The sequence below is a fragment of the Gasterosteus aculeatus genome, chromosome 7, assembly GCF_964276395.1.
Source record: "Gasterosteus aculeatus chromosome 7, fGasAcu3.hap1.1, whole genome shotgun sequence".
Taxonomy (NCBI): Eukaryota; Metazoa; Chordata; class Actinopteri; order Perciformes; family Gasterosteidae; genus Gasterosteus; species Gasterosteus aculeatus.
This window is the reverse complement of record NC_135694.1, coordinates 5,126,809-5,146,422: the sequence shown is the minus strand read 5'-3', so window position 1 is coordinate 5,146,422 and position 19,614 is coordinate 5,126,809. Positions and strand designations below refer to the sequence as shown.

General features: G+C 50.2%; 2 protein-coding genes across 10 annotated transcripts; both read left to right on the top strand.

Moving 5' to 3' along the window:
* Positions 1 to 441: 441 nt before the first annotated feature.
* On the top strand, positions 442 to 4,755 carry shbg (sex hormone-binding globulin). The gene is made up of 8 exons (XM_040182394.2): positions 442 to 726; positions 1,549 to 1,646; positions 1,945 to 2,134; positions 2,247 to 2,408; positions 2,880 to 3,036; positions 3,161 to 3,297; positions 3,395 to 3,599; positions 3,900 to 4,755. Exons 1-8 carry the CDS (start codon positions 613 to 615, stop codon positions 4,025 to 4,027), a joined length of 1,191 nt encoding a protein of 396 aa, XP_040038328.2. The 5' UTR covers positions 442 to 612; the 3' UTR covers positions 4,028 to 4,755.
* A 502-nt stretch (positions 4,756 to 5,257) lies between these two features.
* On the top strand, positions 5,258 to 19,128 carry neurl4 (neuralized E3 ubiquitin protein ligase 4). 9 transcript variants are annotated; one of them, XM_078107163.1, is made up of 30 exons: positions 5,258 to 5,491; positions 8,309 to 8,444; positions 8,789 to 9,326; positions 9,430 to 9,495; positions 9,640 to 10,106; positions 10,484 to 10,595; positions 10,669 to 10,757; positions 10,849 to 10,921; positions 11,026 to 11,299; positions 11,521 to 11,702; positions 11,897 to 11,982; positions 12,070 to 12,232; positions 12,314 to 12,524; positions 12,659 to 12,735; positions 12,903 to 13,008; positions 13,307 to 13,476; positions 13,590 to 13,718; positions 13,904 to 14,046; positions 14,268 to 14,486; positions 14,825 to 14,923; positions 15,025 to 15,177; positions 15,261 to 15,431; positions 15,562 to 15,720; positions 15,817 to 15,996; positions 16,153 to 16,246; positions 16,384 to 16,491; positions 16,623 to 16,767; positions 16,859 to 16,971; positions 17,065 to 17,224; positions 17,307 to 19,128. In XM_078107163.1, the coding sequence occupies exons 1-30, from the start codon at positions 5,463 to 5,465 to the stop codon at positions 17,509 to 17,511; spliced, it is 4,857 nt and encodes a 1,618-aa protein (XP_077963289.1). In that variant the 5' UTR covers positions 5,258 to 5,462; the 3' UTR covers positions 17,512 to 19,128. The 9 variants fall into 9 exon arrangements, with proteins under 9 accessions (XP_077963289.1, XP_077963293.1, XP_040038329.2 ...); XM_078107166.1 differs by lacking the exon at positions 5,258 to 5,491 and adding an exon at positions 8,022 to 8,201 and having other exon boundaries at positions 12,930 to 13,008; positions 15,264 to 15,431; XM_078107160.1 differs by lacking the exon at positions 5,258 to 5,491 and adding an exon at positions 8,022 to 8,201 and having other exon boundaries at positions 15,264 to 15,431.
* Positions 19,129 to 19,614: the final 486 nt, after the last annotated feature.

The window sequence follows — 19,614 nt, the reverse complement described above, 5'->3', positions numbered from 1 at the left end:
ACGGGGGGGGGGGGACTTGAAACACATCCCCACTCTCGTCTCTTTCTCTCCTCTTAACTCTGCGACAAACACGGAGTCATAAAGCAGCCGGGGTGAATCGAGCTTGCTGTTTAATGGGTAAACACACAGCACTGGTCTGGCTAAGGTCACTCACCCGGGCTGCAGTGCCCAGCCACCGGATTTATAGCAAGATGGTAATGCACACTTAATAAAACCCCAAAAAAACATTTCAGAATTCTGCTGAATTTTGAATTATTTCTAAAATTAAAACTCCTAACTTTCAATCCGCTCTATATTTGTTTCTCTCGCTGGCCACTGTGTCTTTCGCCCACCTACATGTTAGTGAAAATGTGCTCGCCGCCATGCGCCCGCAAAGCACTGCCTCCTGGGGATCGATAACCTGCGCCGCCTGTGGCAAATCTGCCCTCTGGACCCCAGGACAGTGTGCCAGCACACACACACACACACACACACACACACACACCTGCCTCAGCCACTGCTGAAGTGCCTCTCTGCTCCTCGTCACACCTCTTGACACCTCAGGTTAGCGCGGAGTTAGCAGACGAGCCCGAAGGCCGAGGAGACTGCACAGAGGGAGGCCCGGGTGGACGAATGCGCTGGAGGATGGCGAGGTTTGGTAAAACGATGGCGGGTGGACTGCTGCTCTCGCTGAGCCTCACTCTTCTCGGGTGGGGAGCGGAGGGGCAGGGGAACGGACGGGGTAAGGTATGTTCTGCAACGCTGCCATTGTGATTCTTGGAATAGTCAGTGAACTGGTAAAATTACCGTCTACCTTCTATTTTGTCGTCTACAGATCATGTATGTCGATTACAGTATATAAATGATAGGAACACATGAGAAAAAAAGAGTAAAATATAATATAAATATGATGTAAATGGCATTTTGAAGCGATTTTCTTCTAATAGTCTTTGTTCACTTTTAGTATAAATACTCTTGGCCGCTCAGGCAATTCAAATAATATTGAAATACTTTTTTACAGCTTTATCTGTATTAATAGTCTTTTTTTTTAAGATGTAAGTTATATAAAGTGTAATATAAAAGCTAATGTTAACGAGTACAAACAAACCGAATGAACCCCTACTGTATGCACCTCCGATGCCAGTTGATGCGGGGTATCCCAGATGCCCTGGAAATTTTAGACTTAGGACTTTGCTTAGTGGGAGGATGACTCAGTGCCACAACCACAGCGCCAGCTGTTTTCACCCCACTGAAGGACTTTTTGCACATTTAGTTTCATGATGGACATTTTCTATTGATAAGCTGCAGAATGATGCCATATGGCCCTCTTGTCAGTGACTTAACATTGATTTTGCAATTCATTACCACGGGAACGTTCTTTGTTAAAAAAGATAATCAAGTTCTTTGGTTGAATCAATAACGGAAATAAAAAACCAGCCCACGTTTTGAAATGGTTTTAACCACTAACTAATCAAGATATCTGACGAGAGCAGGTTTTAATGAATATTAGCCGTGCGAGGAATTAAAAGAGCTGAAGCAGCAATTCCATGTGGACATTGTGCCCTCCAGAAGGAAGTATCAGGCGGGACTACCGTCTACCTCGGCCAGGACAGAGACACCTGGAGGCCGCTGATGCACACAAGAGTGAACCTCAATGACATCCGCAGGTACCACTGCACCATGCGAAACCCACAATAACACCTGGAAATATGTGACGTATGAGGCAAAGCATGCCAGGGAGAATGTATGGAAGCAAGTAGGAGGTATAACGGGGAATTCTGGAAGATCTCCAGTTGTAGGGCTAGAACTATCACTACTTCTGTGCCTCTGTCAGTGCCACTGTTCTGGGTAAGAATGAGACAAAATATTCTTATCCAGATTTAAAATGCAGCTGTAGAAGATAAAAAGTTGGAAGAATCGTCCAGCGATCCCTTGAACGTGACTATTGGGTTCTGGTGTCCACAGCATCAAGTCATCCTTTCATCTACGGACATTTGACCCAGAGGGGACCATTTTCTACGGAGACACCAAAAACGGGAAGGACTGGTTTGTTTTGTCCCTGAAAGACGGCGTCCCGCTGATGCAGATCAGCAGAGGAGAGAGCCTGGTCAGCGTGGCCGGAGGCCCAAAGCTCAACGACGGGAAATGGCACATGGTGAGTGCAGCTGCCCCGATACCTTTTGAACAACAGGGCCCGGGAAACAAGTCATTTTGCATAATAACCAGACAGTTCAAACAATGTACATTGTGCTCCTGGTGCCACGAAGCTGGAGGTGAGCAACCACGAGCCCTTTGTGGTTCTAGAGGTGGATGGCTCCAATAGGATGGTGGTGGGCATGGAGTCCAACAGGACAATGGAAATCCTTTCAGGTGAACTTCGCCTGGCCCTTGGTGGGATCCTCATCGACAAAGAACAGATGTTTGTTCAGGTACAGTACGCTACTTCACCCTCGGAGACGTTACAGTAGTTTACGTGTTTCTTTCGGTCCTGTTGAATAGATTTACATCATTTTCAAAAAGAACCGGTGAAATCAAGACAAACTTGTCCTGAAGTCACCGCGGATGAAACCATTACAGGGACAGAGCTTGGATAGCGGCGGATCCTTGCCGGCGTCAACGAAGCAAACCTCATCCAGTTGATTGATACATTTTGAATATAGTTAGTGAACCTTGAGATAGGATTATTGCTGGTGTTTGAAAGCGGGTGACTATTTAATGGCTGCATTGCAATTGCTGAGATTATTGTCAGCCTCTCTCCCTCTTTTATTAATGAATGTCGGCACCAAGTTATAAGTCCAAAAAGCACTAAAAGAAAAACCACCCCCACGATGTCTGACCCCAAAACCCTTGTTTTCTGCGCCTCATCTCGCTAAATGCATTCTTGTCGTCCGTTGCCGTAGCTGCAGCCGCAGATGGACGGTTGTGTGCGGGACGGCAGCTGGCTGAACGTCAGCACCCCCTGGGAGTCAGAGGTGGAGGAGCTCTGGCCCTGCCATGCAAACATCCAACCTGGAAGCTACTTCCCGGGCTCCGGATTTGCCGTTTTTAACACCTCAGGTGCAAACGTTGCGCTGTGCTGGTGTCATTTTGTAAACTCACATGCTCCTCGTAGTAACATGTGTACTTTTAATCTGTATTCAGATCAGATTCATCTTTTGAATTTTGAACTTGTTCTCTACAGTTTTCCCATTTGAAGCAGATCAGAGGGTCAAGATGGAATTGTGGGGAGATTTCAGGAAGATGGATGGGACCATTTTTAGCATCAAGGCTTCTGGGCAAAAGCTGTTGTTCGCTTTGGTGGCCAATAATAACACAAAGGTATGCGCGGGACAAACTGAAACACAGATCGGAGACCATTAGCGCTTCATCCACAGAGTCCTTATATTTCTTCCTTCTCTCCCTCTTGAATTGGCAGGAAATCACACTCACTTTCGGAGAGGAAAACATCACCATGAAAGACACTTTCAAGAGGCTGGTGATAATCTTTCAGACAGATTTACTGCAAGTGCTTCGAGATGGAGACAAATCAAACACCACTACGTTACCTATCAATCCAGTGAGCCACCCCGGGTATTTCACCACATGGAAAGAGGGTCGTCTCGCTGTTGGAGGTCTCCTAGGTGAGATTAAACCGCAACGATGAGCGTTTAATCATGTGTTTGAAAAACGGTCCGTAGATTCGGCATCAGTCTGGATGCCTTCAAACGTAAGATTACTAGATTACTGGTCAGAAAGAGGATTTGATTTGCATACAGGGTTCATTCAAAAAACACACACTATGAAAGATAACAAAATAACTTAGATCAAGTCCCAAAGGAGTATATATATCCATGAATAAAATACCTTATAGGCCAGAAAAGGAGCATGGTGAAGTGCATTAAGGGCACTCGGTTTTCATTCGTTTCTTTTCCATTTTTCAGGTGAGGACGGTGTTGGCTCCCAGTTTTTGACCGGCTGTCTGGAGAAGATTCAGGTTCAAGGGAGGGATTTAGATCTGGATTCAGCTGTCAAACACATGTCAATCTCATCTTACAGCTGCCCGGCATAGACCACGAAACGACCCATCTTTGATTTGCAGAATCCGTGTTTTGCAGTGGATCCCTTTGGGTACATGAACAAAACCAAAAAAAAGGTTTGGAAAGGGAAAGGTTGTCTGCTAATAGTCGACCTGTAGTTGAATGTGGTATTTGACCCATTTAACCTCTAAAATGTGGAGAATTATAAGAACAATATGTAATCCAATAGATATCTATTTAATTTACCTCGTTTGAACGGAATAGGTCAATTAATCTGGGGAATGTAAATTGTTTTGTGACCTCGGCACACGCAACAGTCTATTTCTAAATAGGAAATCATCTCCTTAACGCGGCCATCGTTAGGTTAAATTTTACTGCTGCATTTAGGGCGAATTAAAAATTGTGCTTTGGAGGAGATTCAAACACATAACTAACGTAGCCACTGAACGGGGTATGAGTGTGACTTTGATTTAAGACATGGATTTTGCCCCCTCTAGTGGATTTTTAACGATAATATTAGTTACTCTGTGTATAATAATATATATTGTTATATATAGAGAAATGGTGTAGAATTTTAAGAAATAACATTCAATTGTCATAAAGTTGATGTGTAATTAATTTGTCTGGTAAATTCATTGTTTGAGTTGATTAGACATGGAAGGAAGAAAAAAAATTGCCATCAAATGACTCGAAATCTTAATTATCATTTAGATTTTTGATGTTTCAAGATATTCCTGTGGATTAAAAATGCACCTAGAAATAATGTGTATTAGTGTAAATTGTGTTAAATTATCTTACAATGAAGGACCATGTATTTACAAAATTCAACCTGTTCTTGCAGAAACGTTTATAGCATTCTTTGTTATTATTTATAATATAACTGCCAATAGGTTAATTACACATTAATGAAACAAAACGCATGAAAACAATGGGAAAGCAATCTTTTACCATTTTGCTCAACCAATAAAATCCCAAATTCTTCAACAAACATTACATTAAGTTATATTTAGACTAAAGGAAAAAGGAGAACAAAAACGAGTGTGTATTTTGTTCATACGCCTAAAAAACACGAACCCCACAATTTCTATAGAGTTAAAGTTGGTGTTCGATTCATATTTTTTCTTAAAATAGTTCACGTGTTAAGCTGCAAATAGAAGTTGTATGAAGTCAAACAAAAATAGGTTTTATGGTAGAATACATTTTACACAGAACTGGGTGCGGTGCAGGGTGCAGCCAAGTCGTATCGATTACAGTAGTCTACCGGCTCGCTGCCGTAACGCAAGCAACTGTCGCAAATCCCCACTGTCGCGAATATTGGCCGCCCACTGAAGATGGCGGCGGAGCTGCATCCGCGGAGCGGAAAGCTGATCGGCCTGTCCAACTCGAACCGAACCGCCCGGCGCAACCAGCCAGTCCAAGAGTTCAACCACGGCCTGGTGCTTAGCAAGGAGCCGCTGAGGGACCGGGATGTCTTCACCGTGCGCATTGACAAAAAGGTAAACAACAACAGGCCCGCAGCTGCTGCTGACCCCCCTCCCCACACACACACACACTTGAGCCGGTGATGAGAGCCGCGGGAATGCGGGAGCCCTCGCTCGTAGGACGGGCCGGCGGTCCGACTCCTGTCCGCGGTGAAGGGGGGGGGGGCTTCTTCCCCCCTCCCTCCGGGGCGGTTCACGGTGCTGACCGCGGTCGGTGACGATGGTCAACGGGGTTGCGCTACGTACACCGAGACGCGTCAGTGACTGTCGCGAGCGAACGCGCCCCCGCGCGTGGATGCGTTTAAACGGATCAGTTGGCTAACGACAACCCGCTCGCGTTGCCTTGGTGCCGTCAGTTAGCCAATGCTAGCGAGCGGCTAGCGGGAGGGAGCGGCGCGCGCTGGGGGGGAGGGCTAGCCCTGGGCTAGCTCTTTTTACATGAGTTTATCTTACGACGTGCTCTGCCGTGCCTTCACAAGCACTTGCTGTTTTTTTTTAATTCTACCACTGAGTCTCAACTAACCTGTGATAAGTGTATAGTTTGTAAAGAGCCCGTGACGTAGGCGCCTGTCAGTCAGTCAGTCCGTACTGCGGTGGTCGTGCTGCTTGTATGTGTGGACCCGAAGCTGCACCCGAATCCGAACCGAATTAAGATCTTCTGACGTGGCCCCATCGCATGAGCTGTTTCACCTGCTATCTGTAAACACACGCTTCCTCCTCTCCCTGGTCCTTTATAACTCACTGCTCCTATACAATAACCTTTTATGTTTATTCCCTTAAAGTATGCTCATCTCTTCACATAATCAACTCTGCAGTTCAGAGTGAAGTTGTTCATTTGTAATGTGAGGTGTGTGTGTGTGTGTGTGTGTGTGTGTGTTAAAAGCACAAATTAGATTCTTCCATTTTCCTCAAATGTGCTACGTTCCTGTCAATTAAACACAAGCGCTCATCCGTCCAGCGCTCCACGACTCCGGCGCCTCCATGTCGTGCCGATGCCTGTGCACTTAGTCGTTTATCGGTGCAGGAGATCGCGCCCGTATTAATGGCTTTTTGCTTCTTCGCCCCTGCCACCCGAGTTTGTCAACAACATGGCAGCTCTCGAGCCCGTGCCAGTGCCAACTGGGCCACACACACACACCGAATGGCCAAGCCGTACAGTTAGTTGTTAAGAAAACCCAACGCGACGAGGCCGAGCTGCATTTCAGCCGGCCAAGGTAAACATGAGGTTCAATAGCAGCTGATGATGATGATGATTGTCCATCGCACACGGCGCTCTCAGCCCCGACGAAGGCTCTCATCCGCTCTTGAGATGACATGCGCAGCCTGTTTGAGAATCAATACTTTCCCATCACAGAGCAATCGCGTCGGCACGACCGCCCATCCTGCCCGCTGAGCTGTGGTGGACGTTGGAAAGACGGGTGGTGGATTGGACAAACGGTTTAGCCAGTCAGTTGTTGTTGTTTTTTTACAAAATGACAGAAGGCTAGATTCAATTTGAAGGTGTCACGGCTGGTGTTCTAACAAAATAACACCTTGTGTTAAGTTGATTTGATGATGGAAATAATCATAATTACTGAGCTATTTAATGCGAGAATTGCATTGGCGTTTCCACTAAACGGGGTCCGGCTTGGCCAGACGAGAAGCTTTTCCCAAGCTTTTTCCCTTCTTCCCTCTTTTCTAAAGATGTCCAGTGGTCATAATATGCATGTATCCTGTAGTTGCTGGTCCTCAGAGAGAGAGAGAGACAAGCAAGACACCCACCGGCTGCCGTTACGTAAGTGAACGAGCGAGGCAAAGAGATGTCTGTCTCCTCCACACAGCGACCCGGTCAGGCTGAGTTACTACTAAATCTGTTAACCCAGATACCCGGGCTCTCGTGGCACACTGCCTCACATAGCACCACCGAGCACAGGGAGACACCATGGCTGCAGACGAAGGAGAGGAGGCCTTACAAAACGCCCTGCCTTTAGAGTGACTTTGTCTTCGGAGGCGGTCGCTTCAGCCGCGGACCAACCTCCCCGCAAGCTGGTACGGCATCGAGGACACGCTCAAGGTCACTTCATCCGGGAGGATTCCTGTCGACTTTAGCTGCCGTCCCGCGGAGTGCCGTGAGAAAAAAACAAAAAAGGGGAAAAGGAGGCCGGCCAGCAAAAGTTTAAGACTACCTTTTGACTCTCATTCCTTTTCCCTTTTTTTTTTCCGAGGAACCAGCTGCGTGGCTTTTCGCCGGATGCTGCTCTCTGGGGAGGGAGGGGCGGCGGCAGGTGGATTTTTCTCCTCCTCAGGCCCCCATCCTCCCCGTTTGTGTGCCCGGTGTCGGCTCTAATGTCTCTGTCTATGAATCTCCACCGCGCGGGATCTGAAGCTGACACGGCACTCATCCGCATCACAGAGGCAAAATGCGTGAAAAATAGAATTCCCCCTCCCCCAAGAACCCGAAGATCAATAAGGTATCAGGTTATCGTGAGCAGAGTTAGATGGACGCCCCAGGCTGTGTGTTGCCTGAAATGATTCCAATGTCGCGCGGAGACGGAAGGAGCTTCGCCGGGAAGCGTTTGTTCCTGGAGGTAAAGCTTTCGTGTGTGTGTGCGCGCAGGTCACGTCCCCAGCTGAGCCTCTGGCCGCCGTTTCAATCACGACACAGTTAGGGGGCCGAAAAACATGATTAGATGGGGCGGATAGGGGCGTTAGCTGCGACCGCCATCTGGCCGCTCAAGCACCCGAGGTAAATCACTTCTGGGTGACACAAGAATGAATGAAAGCCCCCAAAAAAGTAGGAACGAAGGGAAAGCTTCTAAAACTTTTTTTTTTTACTTCTTTGATATCTTTCAGACGAATGGCCAAGAGGACAAAGGATAGGCTGGATATTTCACACACGCAGTACAGCAAAACCATAACGGGGATATTTGCACTCAGACGTACAGCCATTCAGCGCACGCGGCTCGCTGTTTGTTCCTCTGGTGTCGCTGTGAGTTCACACTGTCTTTATTTTCAAAGGAGCGCTTCCTGCGCCCGATGTTCACCGACAGAAAGTCTAAAAATAACGAGACGGATCATACAACAAGGCTCCATTTGTCTCCCATCGATATCTACCTGCAGGTTTTTTTTGTTTTTTTTTTTAGCTCCGCTCTCCCAACATCACAGCCGTGATGCTCTCACGCGGCGTCACTGCTGACGGCTCTTTTTCGCGGCGTCTCCCGGCTGCCGCTGACTCTTTGAGTTCCACATCTTTACTTCACTTCATTTCGTGCGCCTCTGCAAACGCGGCGCTTTGCAGGGACGTTACCTTTTAAGCCCCTCCTCTCCCTCCAGGTGAACTCGTGGAGCGGCTCCGTGGAGATCGGCGTGACGGCCCTGGACCCCGCCGCGCTGGACTTCCCCAGCAGCGCCACGGGCCTCAAGGGCGGCTCCTGGATCGTGTCGGGCTGCTCGGTGCTGCGCGACGGCCGCTCGGTGCTGGAGGAGTACGGCCGCGACCTCGACCAGCTGGCCGAGGGCGACCGCGTGGGCATCCAGCGCAGCGCCCGCGGCGAGCTCCACCTGTGGGTGAACGGGCAGGACTGCGGCGCGGCCGCCAGCGGCTTGCCCCCCCGGCTGTGGGCGGTGGTGGACCTGTACGGCAAGTGCACTCAGGTGACGGTGGTGGGCTGCGAGCCGCCGCCCGCCACGACGGAGAAAGAGACAATAGAACTGGGTGAGGAGGTGGAGGATGAGGAGGAGGACGGGGGAGAAGAAGAGGAGGACGAGGAGGAGGACGAGGAGGAGGAAGAAGACGTGGCGGTGTGTGGGGGTCAAGGCGACGGGGGCGTCGTGGCCTTGATGAATGTCGCAGCAATGAATGGAGACGAAGGTAAGAGGCCTTTTTTTTATTATTAAGAATCGTAGCAGTTTTTTTTCCTTTACAACCTATTTTCTAGGAGTTGTTATTTTCACTCATTGGAGATCTTCCGCAGTGCCTGAGCTTAGTCGCAGTCACACCAGACCGGACAAGTTCCCCAACAACCTGGAGCCCGACACGGGTAAGAAGAGCCTCCTCGCGTCCGTCGATGCGCCTCGTGCGACGCGGCCCGGACTCACCGTCTCCTCTTCCCTTCTCTCCTCCTCCCTTCTCTCCTCCTCCCTTCTCTCCTCCTCCCTTCTCTCCTCCTCCCTTCTCCCCTCAGTTCTAACGGAGCACCAGCTCTTTGACGTGTTCAACAACGCAATAGTGTCTTTTTATCGCTCGGAGGACGAGGGCGGAGGGGATGATGGAGGAGGAGTGGGAGGAAACCCGGGATCCGACTCCTCCTCCAGGAATGACAGGGGGAGCAGCGGCGGAGGGGGTGCGGTCAACAGCGACGGTGGAACAGGGACGACGGGCGGTGCAGGAAGTGGTGGTGGAGGTGGAGGAGGAGCGGGCGGAGTCAGCGGAAACGGCAACAACAGTCCCGCCGGCAACGGAGGGGCCGGGCTGGCGGTCGCGCCCTGCGCCATGACAACCAACGACGCGCTGCTGTTCCACGAGAAATGCGGCACGCTGATCAAGCTGAGCAACAACAACAAGACGGCGGAGCGGAGGAGGCCGCTGGACGAGTTCAACAACGGCGTGGTGATGACCAACCGGCCGCTGCGACACAACGAGATGTTCGAGGTGTTTACAAATCACGCGGCTCGGTGCATTCAGAACTTTTTTTTCCCTCATTTTGTGTACTTTTCTTTCTTTTTTTTTTTCTTGATTTACTGTCACTGATTTATTGTTGAAGCCCCACTAGAAGTCAATCACAAATTCATTTATACATTTGAGAGTTGGGAGTAATGTGGGTCACGCAGGCACAAACAAAGAATGGAAAATAAAATACCAGGATGCTGTTTTAGTGATTCAGGTTTAAAAAAAAATTATTGATACAGTCAAATAATACAGTAATACATTTTAACAGCATTTTAATGCATTTTAACAGATTTTCAACAACGAAAAATAATTCCATGACCAAGAAAGGTGTAAATGTATTTCTGCGTGTATTTGTTCAGATCCGCATTGATAAGCTGGTGGACAAGTGGTCCGGCTCGATAGAGATCGGTGTGACCACACACAATCCCAACAACCTGGACTACCCGGCAACGATGACCAATCTGCGCTCAGGTAACACTCGCACGTGAACAGCACCATTAAACACAGCGGCTCCTTTGCGAAACGAACGACGTCCTCCCGATAGGTACAATCATGATGAGCGGCTGCGGGATCCTGACCAACGGCAAAGGAACCCGCAGGGAGTACTGTGAATTCAGCCTCGACGAACTTCAGGTGCGTAACAGCGCACGCGCACACATCTCCGTCTCACGCGCGCCAGGTTTCTTTTTCTGACCTCCATCGCCTGCTTTCCTCCACACTCCAGGAGGGAGACCACATAGGCTTGATGCGCAAGGCAAGTGGAGCGCTTCACTTCTACATCAACGGCATCGACCAAGGTGAGGCACGTGGAGGTTCTAAGCGAGGGATTGCAGAACGTGCACATCGGGTCAAGTGAAGGAGAGGGGGCGGGGATTTTTTTTAATTGTTGTTTACTTCCCAGGTGTCGCGGCAGCCCAGACGCCGGCCGTGGTCTACGGCGTGGTCGACCTCTACGGCATGGCCGTCAAAGTCACCATAGTGCACAACCACAACCACAGCGAGCGGCTCCGGCGCAACAACGCCATCATGAGGGCTCTGTCGCCGGACGTGGGCCGGCCCCGGACGGCTCTCTCCCTCACGCCGGACTCGGAGGGGCCCGACCGACTGCTCTTCCACAGCAACTGCGGCCAGAAGGCCGCCATCATCAGCGAGGGCAGGACAGCACTGCGGCCGCAGTGAGTCCACCTCTCTCATCACGTGCATCGTGACCTTTGCCGTAGAGGTTTAATAATATGATTATAAAAGTCAGCTTTACGCTCATCATGGTCTAATTCGGCTGATGGTATTTTTCATTTAGTTTATATGAGAGAACGCGTACAGTCCTCTACATACAACACTCGACTAAAGAGACGCATTCAGTGATGAACTCACCGGCTCAAAATAACCCGCTTCCCAGTGCGACGGATGACTTCAACCACGGCGTGGTCCTGAGCGGCCGGCCGCTGCGCTCCAACGAGGTGTTCCAGGTCCGCATCGATAAGATGGTGGACAAGTGGGCGGGTTCTATCGAAATTGGCGTCACGACACACAACCCCGCGTACCTGCAGCTGCCCTCCACCATGACCAACCTGCGCTCGGGTAAAGTACCGTGCTCTGTAAAAGCGGTATGCTTTTTCCTCTCCGTCTTTTCGGAGATACCTGATGGAAAAGCTCGATGTTCTAAACGTTGCATAAGTGTATTACTCTGCAAATGTGGGGGAGGTCTGTTTGTTTTTTTTACAATAGAGGTACCACAACAACCAACACCGTATTTGTGCGTTCTCGTTTTCCAGGCACGTGGATGATGACGGGGAACGGCGTGATGCACAACGGAACCACAATACTGGACGAGTACGGACACAACCTGGACCGGCTCAAGGTGGGTGACATTTGACCTTCCTTCAACCCAGTTTTTTTTGTTGTTTTTTTTAACCCTTTTCGCCGCCCTGCCCCCCCCCCCCTGCAGGCAGGCGACACAGTAGGTGTCGTGCGAAAAGAAGACGGCAGCCTCCACTTCTTTGTGAACGGCGTGGCTCAGGGCCCGGCGGCCTGGAACGTGCCTCCCAGCGTCTACGCCGTGGTGGACCTCTACGGCCAGGCCGCGCAGGCCACCATCATGGACGACATGGGTGAGAGACGCAGGCACACAAACCCCCTTTTCAACCCGCAAAAATAGAAGATTTAACTTCCTTGTTGTTTCTTTTCTTTAGCGGACCTCCTGCCTCTCCCCGAGGACGGCTCAGACGGCCCCGCGGCCACGTCCCCCGGGAGCCCCTGCTCGGTAGGAGGGGCCGGCACGGCCAACGACCTGCGTTTCCACCACCTGCACGGCACCAATGCGGTAATCACCAACGGGGGGCGCACCGCCCTGCGTCAGAACTGCCGCAGCGAGTTCAACGACGCCATCGTCATCTCCAACAGGTGAGAGAACGAACATCACACCCACCTGCGGGCGGATGAAGCAGCGGGTAAAAATATCAACAAATACTAAACGGCATTCAGAGGGTTCGTTGTGAAGGAGCTGACTCGTGTGTTGACTCGTCCTCTCCCGTCAGGTGCCTTCGGGATGGAGAGCTCTTTGAAATCGTCATTCAGAAGATGGTGGACCGCTGGTCGGGTTCAATTGAAGCAGGTGAAATGTTTCTATTGGGTCAACTTTTCTAGCCGTGTTTTTTTTCCTACATGAATAAGTTAAATCGCAAAAATAACAAAATGCTGCCTATATGTGTGTGTGTGTGTGTGTGTGTGTCTCCTAACATTTATCTCTTTGTAAATATATTTCATGTGTAATCACCACAGATTTTCTCCTCCCCCCTCTGTGTCCAGGAGTGACAGCCATCAGGCCAGATGAGCTTGAGTTTCCCAACACTATGACTGATATCGACTACGACACTTGGATGCTGAGGTAGAACGTTAAGCTTTTTCTTTTACGTTCAAATGACTCTCACCAAAAAAATATTATAAAATGTGTTTTCATCCAGCAAGGGAAAGAATATCAAATAGACATTTTCCAACATTAAAGTCTGTATGTCAGACAAGATGATAAAAGAAGAATTTTATCAAAATGAATGAACTTAAATATACATATTCCCACATATTCCGCAATCATTTAGTTTATGTAGTTTTTCCACGCCGATTTGAAGAAATGTAGTTTGTGGCCATTAACTCTTTTGTAACTTTTTGCTTGTCTTTTTACCCCCCAGTGGCACGGCCATCATGCAGGATGGCAACACAATGCGCAACAACTACGGTTGTGACCTGGACTCCCTGACCACAGGCTCTCGCATCGGCATGATGCGCTCAGCCACCGGCGACCTCCATTATTACATCAACGGGGTGGACCAAGGTGTCGCCTGCACCGGCCTGCCGCCAGGTAACCGCGAGGGGACGTCGGAGACTCGGGGGGCGCCGCGAGGTGAAACGCTTGATGACCTCGTACTTCATCCGCGTCTCCCCTCCCTCCCTCTCTCTATGTGTCTCTCTCAGAGGTGTACGCCGTGATCGACCTGTACGGCCAGTGTGTTCAGGTGTCCATCACCAGCTCCTCGGGCCCGCTGGACAACAGCCTCTGTACCAGCAACGTAACCGAGAAGAGCTTCCCCATCCACTCACCAGGTAGACCGCCACTGCTACCGCGTAGAACGCGTTGTACAAACGTCTTTTATGGTAAATTAATGAATAAAAAAGGAAAGATTAGCAGAAAAAGAGACACAAAATATCATGTCACTTGTAAGCCTCAAAGCCTCATCTGCGTATTTCTTCTTTTATGGGTGTGTGTGTGTGTGTGTCCTCGTGTGTAGCTGGCGTTGCCCATCGACTCCACAGCAAACACGGCAAGAATGTGGTTGTGCTCGGCGACGGCTGCCAGGGCGTCCGAGTCGGGGGCTACGCTCACGGCATCGTGTTCAGCGCCAAGGAACTCAAAGCCGACGAGCTGTTCGAGGTGAGCGAGGCCTCGAGGCTCCTTTTTCCCATGAAACACTCGAAAAAAGTAACACGCCACCGACCGTGCTTGAAGATAATGCACACGTTATTGAATACGTATGTCTGAACCAATCGGAAATACATTTTCTTTTATTGCTTTCCTTCCTAACTGCGATCGGCTCCGCCCCCTCCCCCCCCCCCCCCCCCCTTCTCCTTTTCCTGATGTCGCGCTCTCTGCAGGTGCGGATTGACGAGGTGGACGAGCAGTGGTGCGGCTCGCTGCACGTCGGTCTGACCACGCTGGCGCCCCCCGAGCTGCCGTCCTGCCCGCTGTCGGGCCTCTCCCCCTCCCTCACGCAGCTCCGCACCAAGGTCACCTGGCTGCTCTGCGGCTCCGAGGTCCGCCGCAACGGCGTGCTGCAGCGGCAGAACTACAGCTGCTCGCTGGACCGGCTGGCGGTACGCAGCCGGCATCTCTTTTCTGTCTCGGATCAGTTGAGTCCCTGACTAGAGGGCGTTATCGGAGCTTCGGGATTATCGCCGTCATAAAACTTTATGCAAATACAAAGTCTGAATACTCCGTTAAGGCCGAACAAGGCATTCGTAAGTCGCTCCCCCGCTGACATTTAACAGGTCAAAGGGAGAAATGTGGTGAAAACATCGAAAGGAGATTTATAATATTCTGTCCTCGTAGATAAAGTCACTCGTACACGAGGCGATTAGGCCCTGGTTGCTCATTTTGAAGAAGTGACATTTGAGAGAGTGTGTTAAGCATCGTTGTATTATTGTTTTCCCAGGTTGGCAACCGGGTGGGTGTGAAGAGGTGCAGCGACGACACCATGCACATCTTCATTGATGGGGAGGACATGGGACCTGCGGCGACTGCAGTAGCCAAGGTACACACTCTCACACACACACACACACACACACACAGACAAATACACACAGCTGCTTGTTCCCGCGCTGCAATTCACCGCCGCTCTCCTGCTCCTCCCAGAATGTTTACGCCGTGTTGGACCTGTACGGGCGGATAACCGCCGTCTCCATCGTGAGCTCCTCGGCGACAGAGGACGTGGAAAGCGTGAAGGCGCCGTCGCTCTCTCTGGACAGCTGCAGCGAAGGAGAGGAGGACAGCAGCCCCGTCAGAGAGGTAGAGGGACAGAAAGAAAAGCGACGATTCGCCGCAACGTCAAATGATCCCGAGGAAACTCAGGGCTCTTGCCGTCCCCGTAGCAGGTGGAGGCCGAGGCGTGCGCCTCAGCGCCGACCGCTATGGCGTTCCTGGAGAACCACGGCAAAAACATCCAGCTGTCCAGCCAGAACCTGACGGCGGCCAGAGTGTGCAGCTACAACCAGGGCCTGCTGGTCACCGCCCAGCCGCTGGCTCGCCAGCAGCTGTTCCAGGTAACACGGCTGTGCGCTCACATCTGTGGGTGGCGGCGCTTCGCACCGTTACACTCTACCGCCCAACGCTAGCGTGATGCGCACGAGCCGTGACCCTTTCGGCCCTTCAACGCACTCGTTTTGTCACCAGTTTCAGATCGACCGCCTCAACCCGTCGTGGACGTCGTCGCTGTCGTTGGGGGTCATAGGTCACTCGCCGGACCGGCTCAACTTCCCCTCCACAGCGTGTTGTCTGAAGCGCTCCGCGTGGCTCCTGCAGAGAGACTCTGTCTTCCACAACTCCTTAAAGGTACACACACACACACACACACTCTTTCTATTTTCACTTCTCTCACTAAACTTTTCCGCCAATCTTTTTGGTTTTCTTCCTCTATTCTCTTTATAGATATGTGAAAACTATGGTCCTAATCTGGACACTTGTCCAGAGGGGACGGTGTTGGGTCTGCTGGTGGACGCCAACAGTTGTCTCCACCTCTACGTCAACGGCATGGACCAGGGTGTGGCGGTGCAGGACATTCCTTCGCCCTGCTACCCCTTTATCGACCTCTATGGCCAGTGTGAACAGGTGAGGACTGCAGACGCGTTTTGGGGTCAATTGATTGTCTAAGATGAAATGTTCTCCACATCGACTAATAAGTTTAGAATAATTAATTCAGCAGTACATCACTGTGAGGTAAACACCAAGGTGTGGATGCTAATTAATGCTGTATCTTTATGGCAGGTTACTATAGTAACAAACAACGTGGCCGATGTGGGCGGGGACAGTGGGGAAACCCGTTGTCAAGGAGACATGGAAAAGGCGGACATGGTTGATGGTAAGAAATGATGTCCATAATTCAATTTACTAAATTACATTTTGATGGTTGAAGGTCAGCGTGACCTCACGTCAGGCACACAAACTCAGACTCTTGGCGTCCCCTTGCAGGCGTTTGACCCTTTTCTCTTGGTGCAGGAATCAAAGAGAGTGTGTGCTGGACGCCCCCTCCAGAGGTCAACCCAAACAAGACCTGTGAGTACCAGGCGCTGTGCTCCCGCTTCAAGGACCTGCTCACTTTACCAGGTGAGTCTTTACGCCCGCAGCTTTTCTTTCTGCCGGGACCTTCGCTTCAGATCTGAGATCCTGTAACGACCGCGACACTTTTGTCCCCACCCCCCTCCCGCCATCCCCACCCCCCTCCCGCCGCCCACCAGATGGATATTTTAACGAAGACGCACAGTACAACCTTTGCTACTGCGAGTCCTGCCACAAGCTCCGGGGCGACGAGGCGTATTACAAGAGAGGCGAACCGCCCCGGGACTACGCCCTGCCCTTTGGGTGGTGCCGCTTCGCCCTCAGGTGACACTTCTGACTGATGCCAGCGGCTTATAACACACGCGATCGAAATGAGTAACGCCAAGACATTTCCCCTTGTCCCCCGTTTGCGCAGGATCAAGCCCCACTGTGAGGTGTCCAACGCACTGAAGAAGTGGCACATCGCGTACCACGGCACCAGCGTCGGAGCGCTGCGCCGCACGCTGGACCACAGCCAGCTGCTGCCGGGTAGGAACCCACATTTTTTGGTCTTTGATACGCATGCTGGAGTAGACTTGAGCGAGCGCGGCCTTCACTCTCCACGTCCTCTCGTCGTCGCAGGGACGTCCTCTATCTTCTCGGTGTCCCCGGCGAAGGCGGAGGGGCCCAACGGCTACAGCGAGCCGGAGGAGAACAGCGCCCCCGGCAGGGAGGTTCCCAGGGTGCGGCTCTCCCCCACCATGCGCTACTCCGGCATGGAGATCTTTGCCCCTAAAGTGCAGTAAGTCCACATCTGGTTGTGTGTGTCCCCCCGTCCACGGTGAAGAGCTAACAGCACCGATTTTGTTTCTCCTTGGCGACAGATTTCGGGACCCTCGTTCTCACCACAGCCACCAGGCTCAGGTGGGGTTCCAGGTGTGCGTGCGTCCCGGCTCCTACAAGGCGGGGCCGCAGACGCTCGGCCACGGCGAGCCGCCGGACCCCCGCTTCAGCAACTCGGAGATCGAGTGGATCACGAAGGAGCAGGGCGGCACGCTCCTCTATGGACTCCTCATCCGGGTGGAGTGAGCGGAGCGGCGAGGGAGGCATTTTGGGGGGGGGGGGGGCGCGGCGCTCCTCGTACCTTCAATAAACTGACAACCAAATCTAGCCTCCGCCTTGAGGGAGAGACTCCTCTGGAATCCAGATGTTTTCAACCGTGGATTGTTGAGAATTCTGAATTATCAATTTATTTTTGGGGGAGGCTCTTTTAAAGGCCGGGGGGGCACGGCGGGTTTCAGAGAACGACGGACACTGCCTGCACTTTATGTTTTGGACCCTCGTGGGCGATTTTTAAACTAACTTCTCATCGACTCAAAAACGACATGTTTGTCCATCCGCTACATTTAAGGTCGGTTTTCTTTGCCACGTCGCTTCCCCGTTTCCCGACATGTTTTCCTCAGCTAACTTTAATCTTTTGGCACTTTTATTTTATTTTTTCTGTTATCACCTGGGCTCTGGTCAGTGTTTCTTTTTTTTTAGTTTTATTTGGGAGGAGCTGTCCCCCGCCAACCTGCACGTGAAAGGACCTAAAGAGACTGAAGCGTGGGTAAAAAAAAGAACAAAAATGTCAAATGTTTTCACAGAAATGTTAAAAAAACAAAGACACTTGAATCTAAAAATAAACCCGAGAGTGTCTTGTGATTGTGACTTGAGGGGAGGGGGGAGTTTTAAAAGAATGTTTACGTGTACGACTGGTTTCTCTTTTTGTCTCCGTTGGCAGTTGCGGCTTCTTCATCGGTCCCGTTGCCTCGGCAACACGTGTATTTGACACCCGAGAGGACAAATCACAAGATATTTAAAAATATAGATGTGTATATACTTTTAGACGCGGCAGTTTTTGATACAGGAAAAAGGGGGACGGGGGGGCGAAAAGGAAATGAGCGTATTCACTCTTGCAGAGTAAGATGAGAAGAGGGATTCCACTCTCACGCGTGAAAACATCCCGTCGATGTCGTAGAACCAACCGAAGCCAAAAGGTGTAAGCGTCTTTGTTTTGTTCCCCCCCATACACATCCTTGACTACAGCTCCACCCTCCGATCCATCCGTCAGTCGCATCAGACGGGACGTCCCGAGCCAACGCGTCGATCACGAGTCATCCGCCCGTTTACACGCCAACGTCGATTCGTTGTGTCTCGGCTGTTCTTTTCGCGTCCACAAAACACGATTCCTTCACGTCGGGGGAACGTTTGTCGGGCGGAGGGGGGGTAGGTGGGGGTTTGACTCCTTCCCGGGGCATCCACCCAATGATTGATTGATTGTATGTGAATAGCTCTCCAAAGCGCATCTTTTTCACAGCGCTTCTGATGCCAATTTGATACACCTGCTACAGAACGTGAACCCCCCCCTCGTCCGTCCCCCCGACGCTGTTTCGATGAGTCAAACTCAAACTCGGTGTGTTTGAAGAAGGTCTGCGGGGGTTTTGGCAGAAGGAAAAATCTTCCAGTCAAAAAAAATGTGAAAATATGATATTCTGGGTTCTTTATGGCCCAGTGCTGCTTTGTACAATTTTATTTGTATTGTGTTCTTAATTTGTTTTCTGTATGTCGCGTTGTACAGGCTGTTACATAAAAAACAAAACAAATCATATCTTCCTGATTTATATAAAAACAAAATGAATAAACTGACAGACAGTATGCACAGAAGGATGTTAGTTGTTTGTGTCACACAGGCTGGACTCTAAAGACGACCCACCGGCGCATTCGGTTATTTATTTTTCTACTTCATTCATTTGAAAGAATAATTGATGTACAGCAATTACTCATTAAGGACAGTTGAGCTTTTTTTTGTTGCTCAGACTATTAGAGAACCGGCCGAAAGGTTCAGAACCCCAAAAATATATTATAAGTGCTGAAGACAGAATAACACTTATACGTATTATTATAATAACACATACATTTGAATAAGGTTGTTGCAGGCCTTTATGTCCTGTATGTATGATTAGATTTATTATAGTAACATTAATATAAATATGACATTGGACATTTTCAAAATTCTATAGAATTCCTTTTTTTGACATATAACTTTTTTTTGCTATATTACTATGAATTCCTTAAATGACCTTTTCTACATTAAATTGACATTGTGACTTTATCATGACTTATTCCAACATGCTTAACTATTTTTTCACA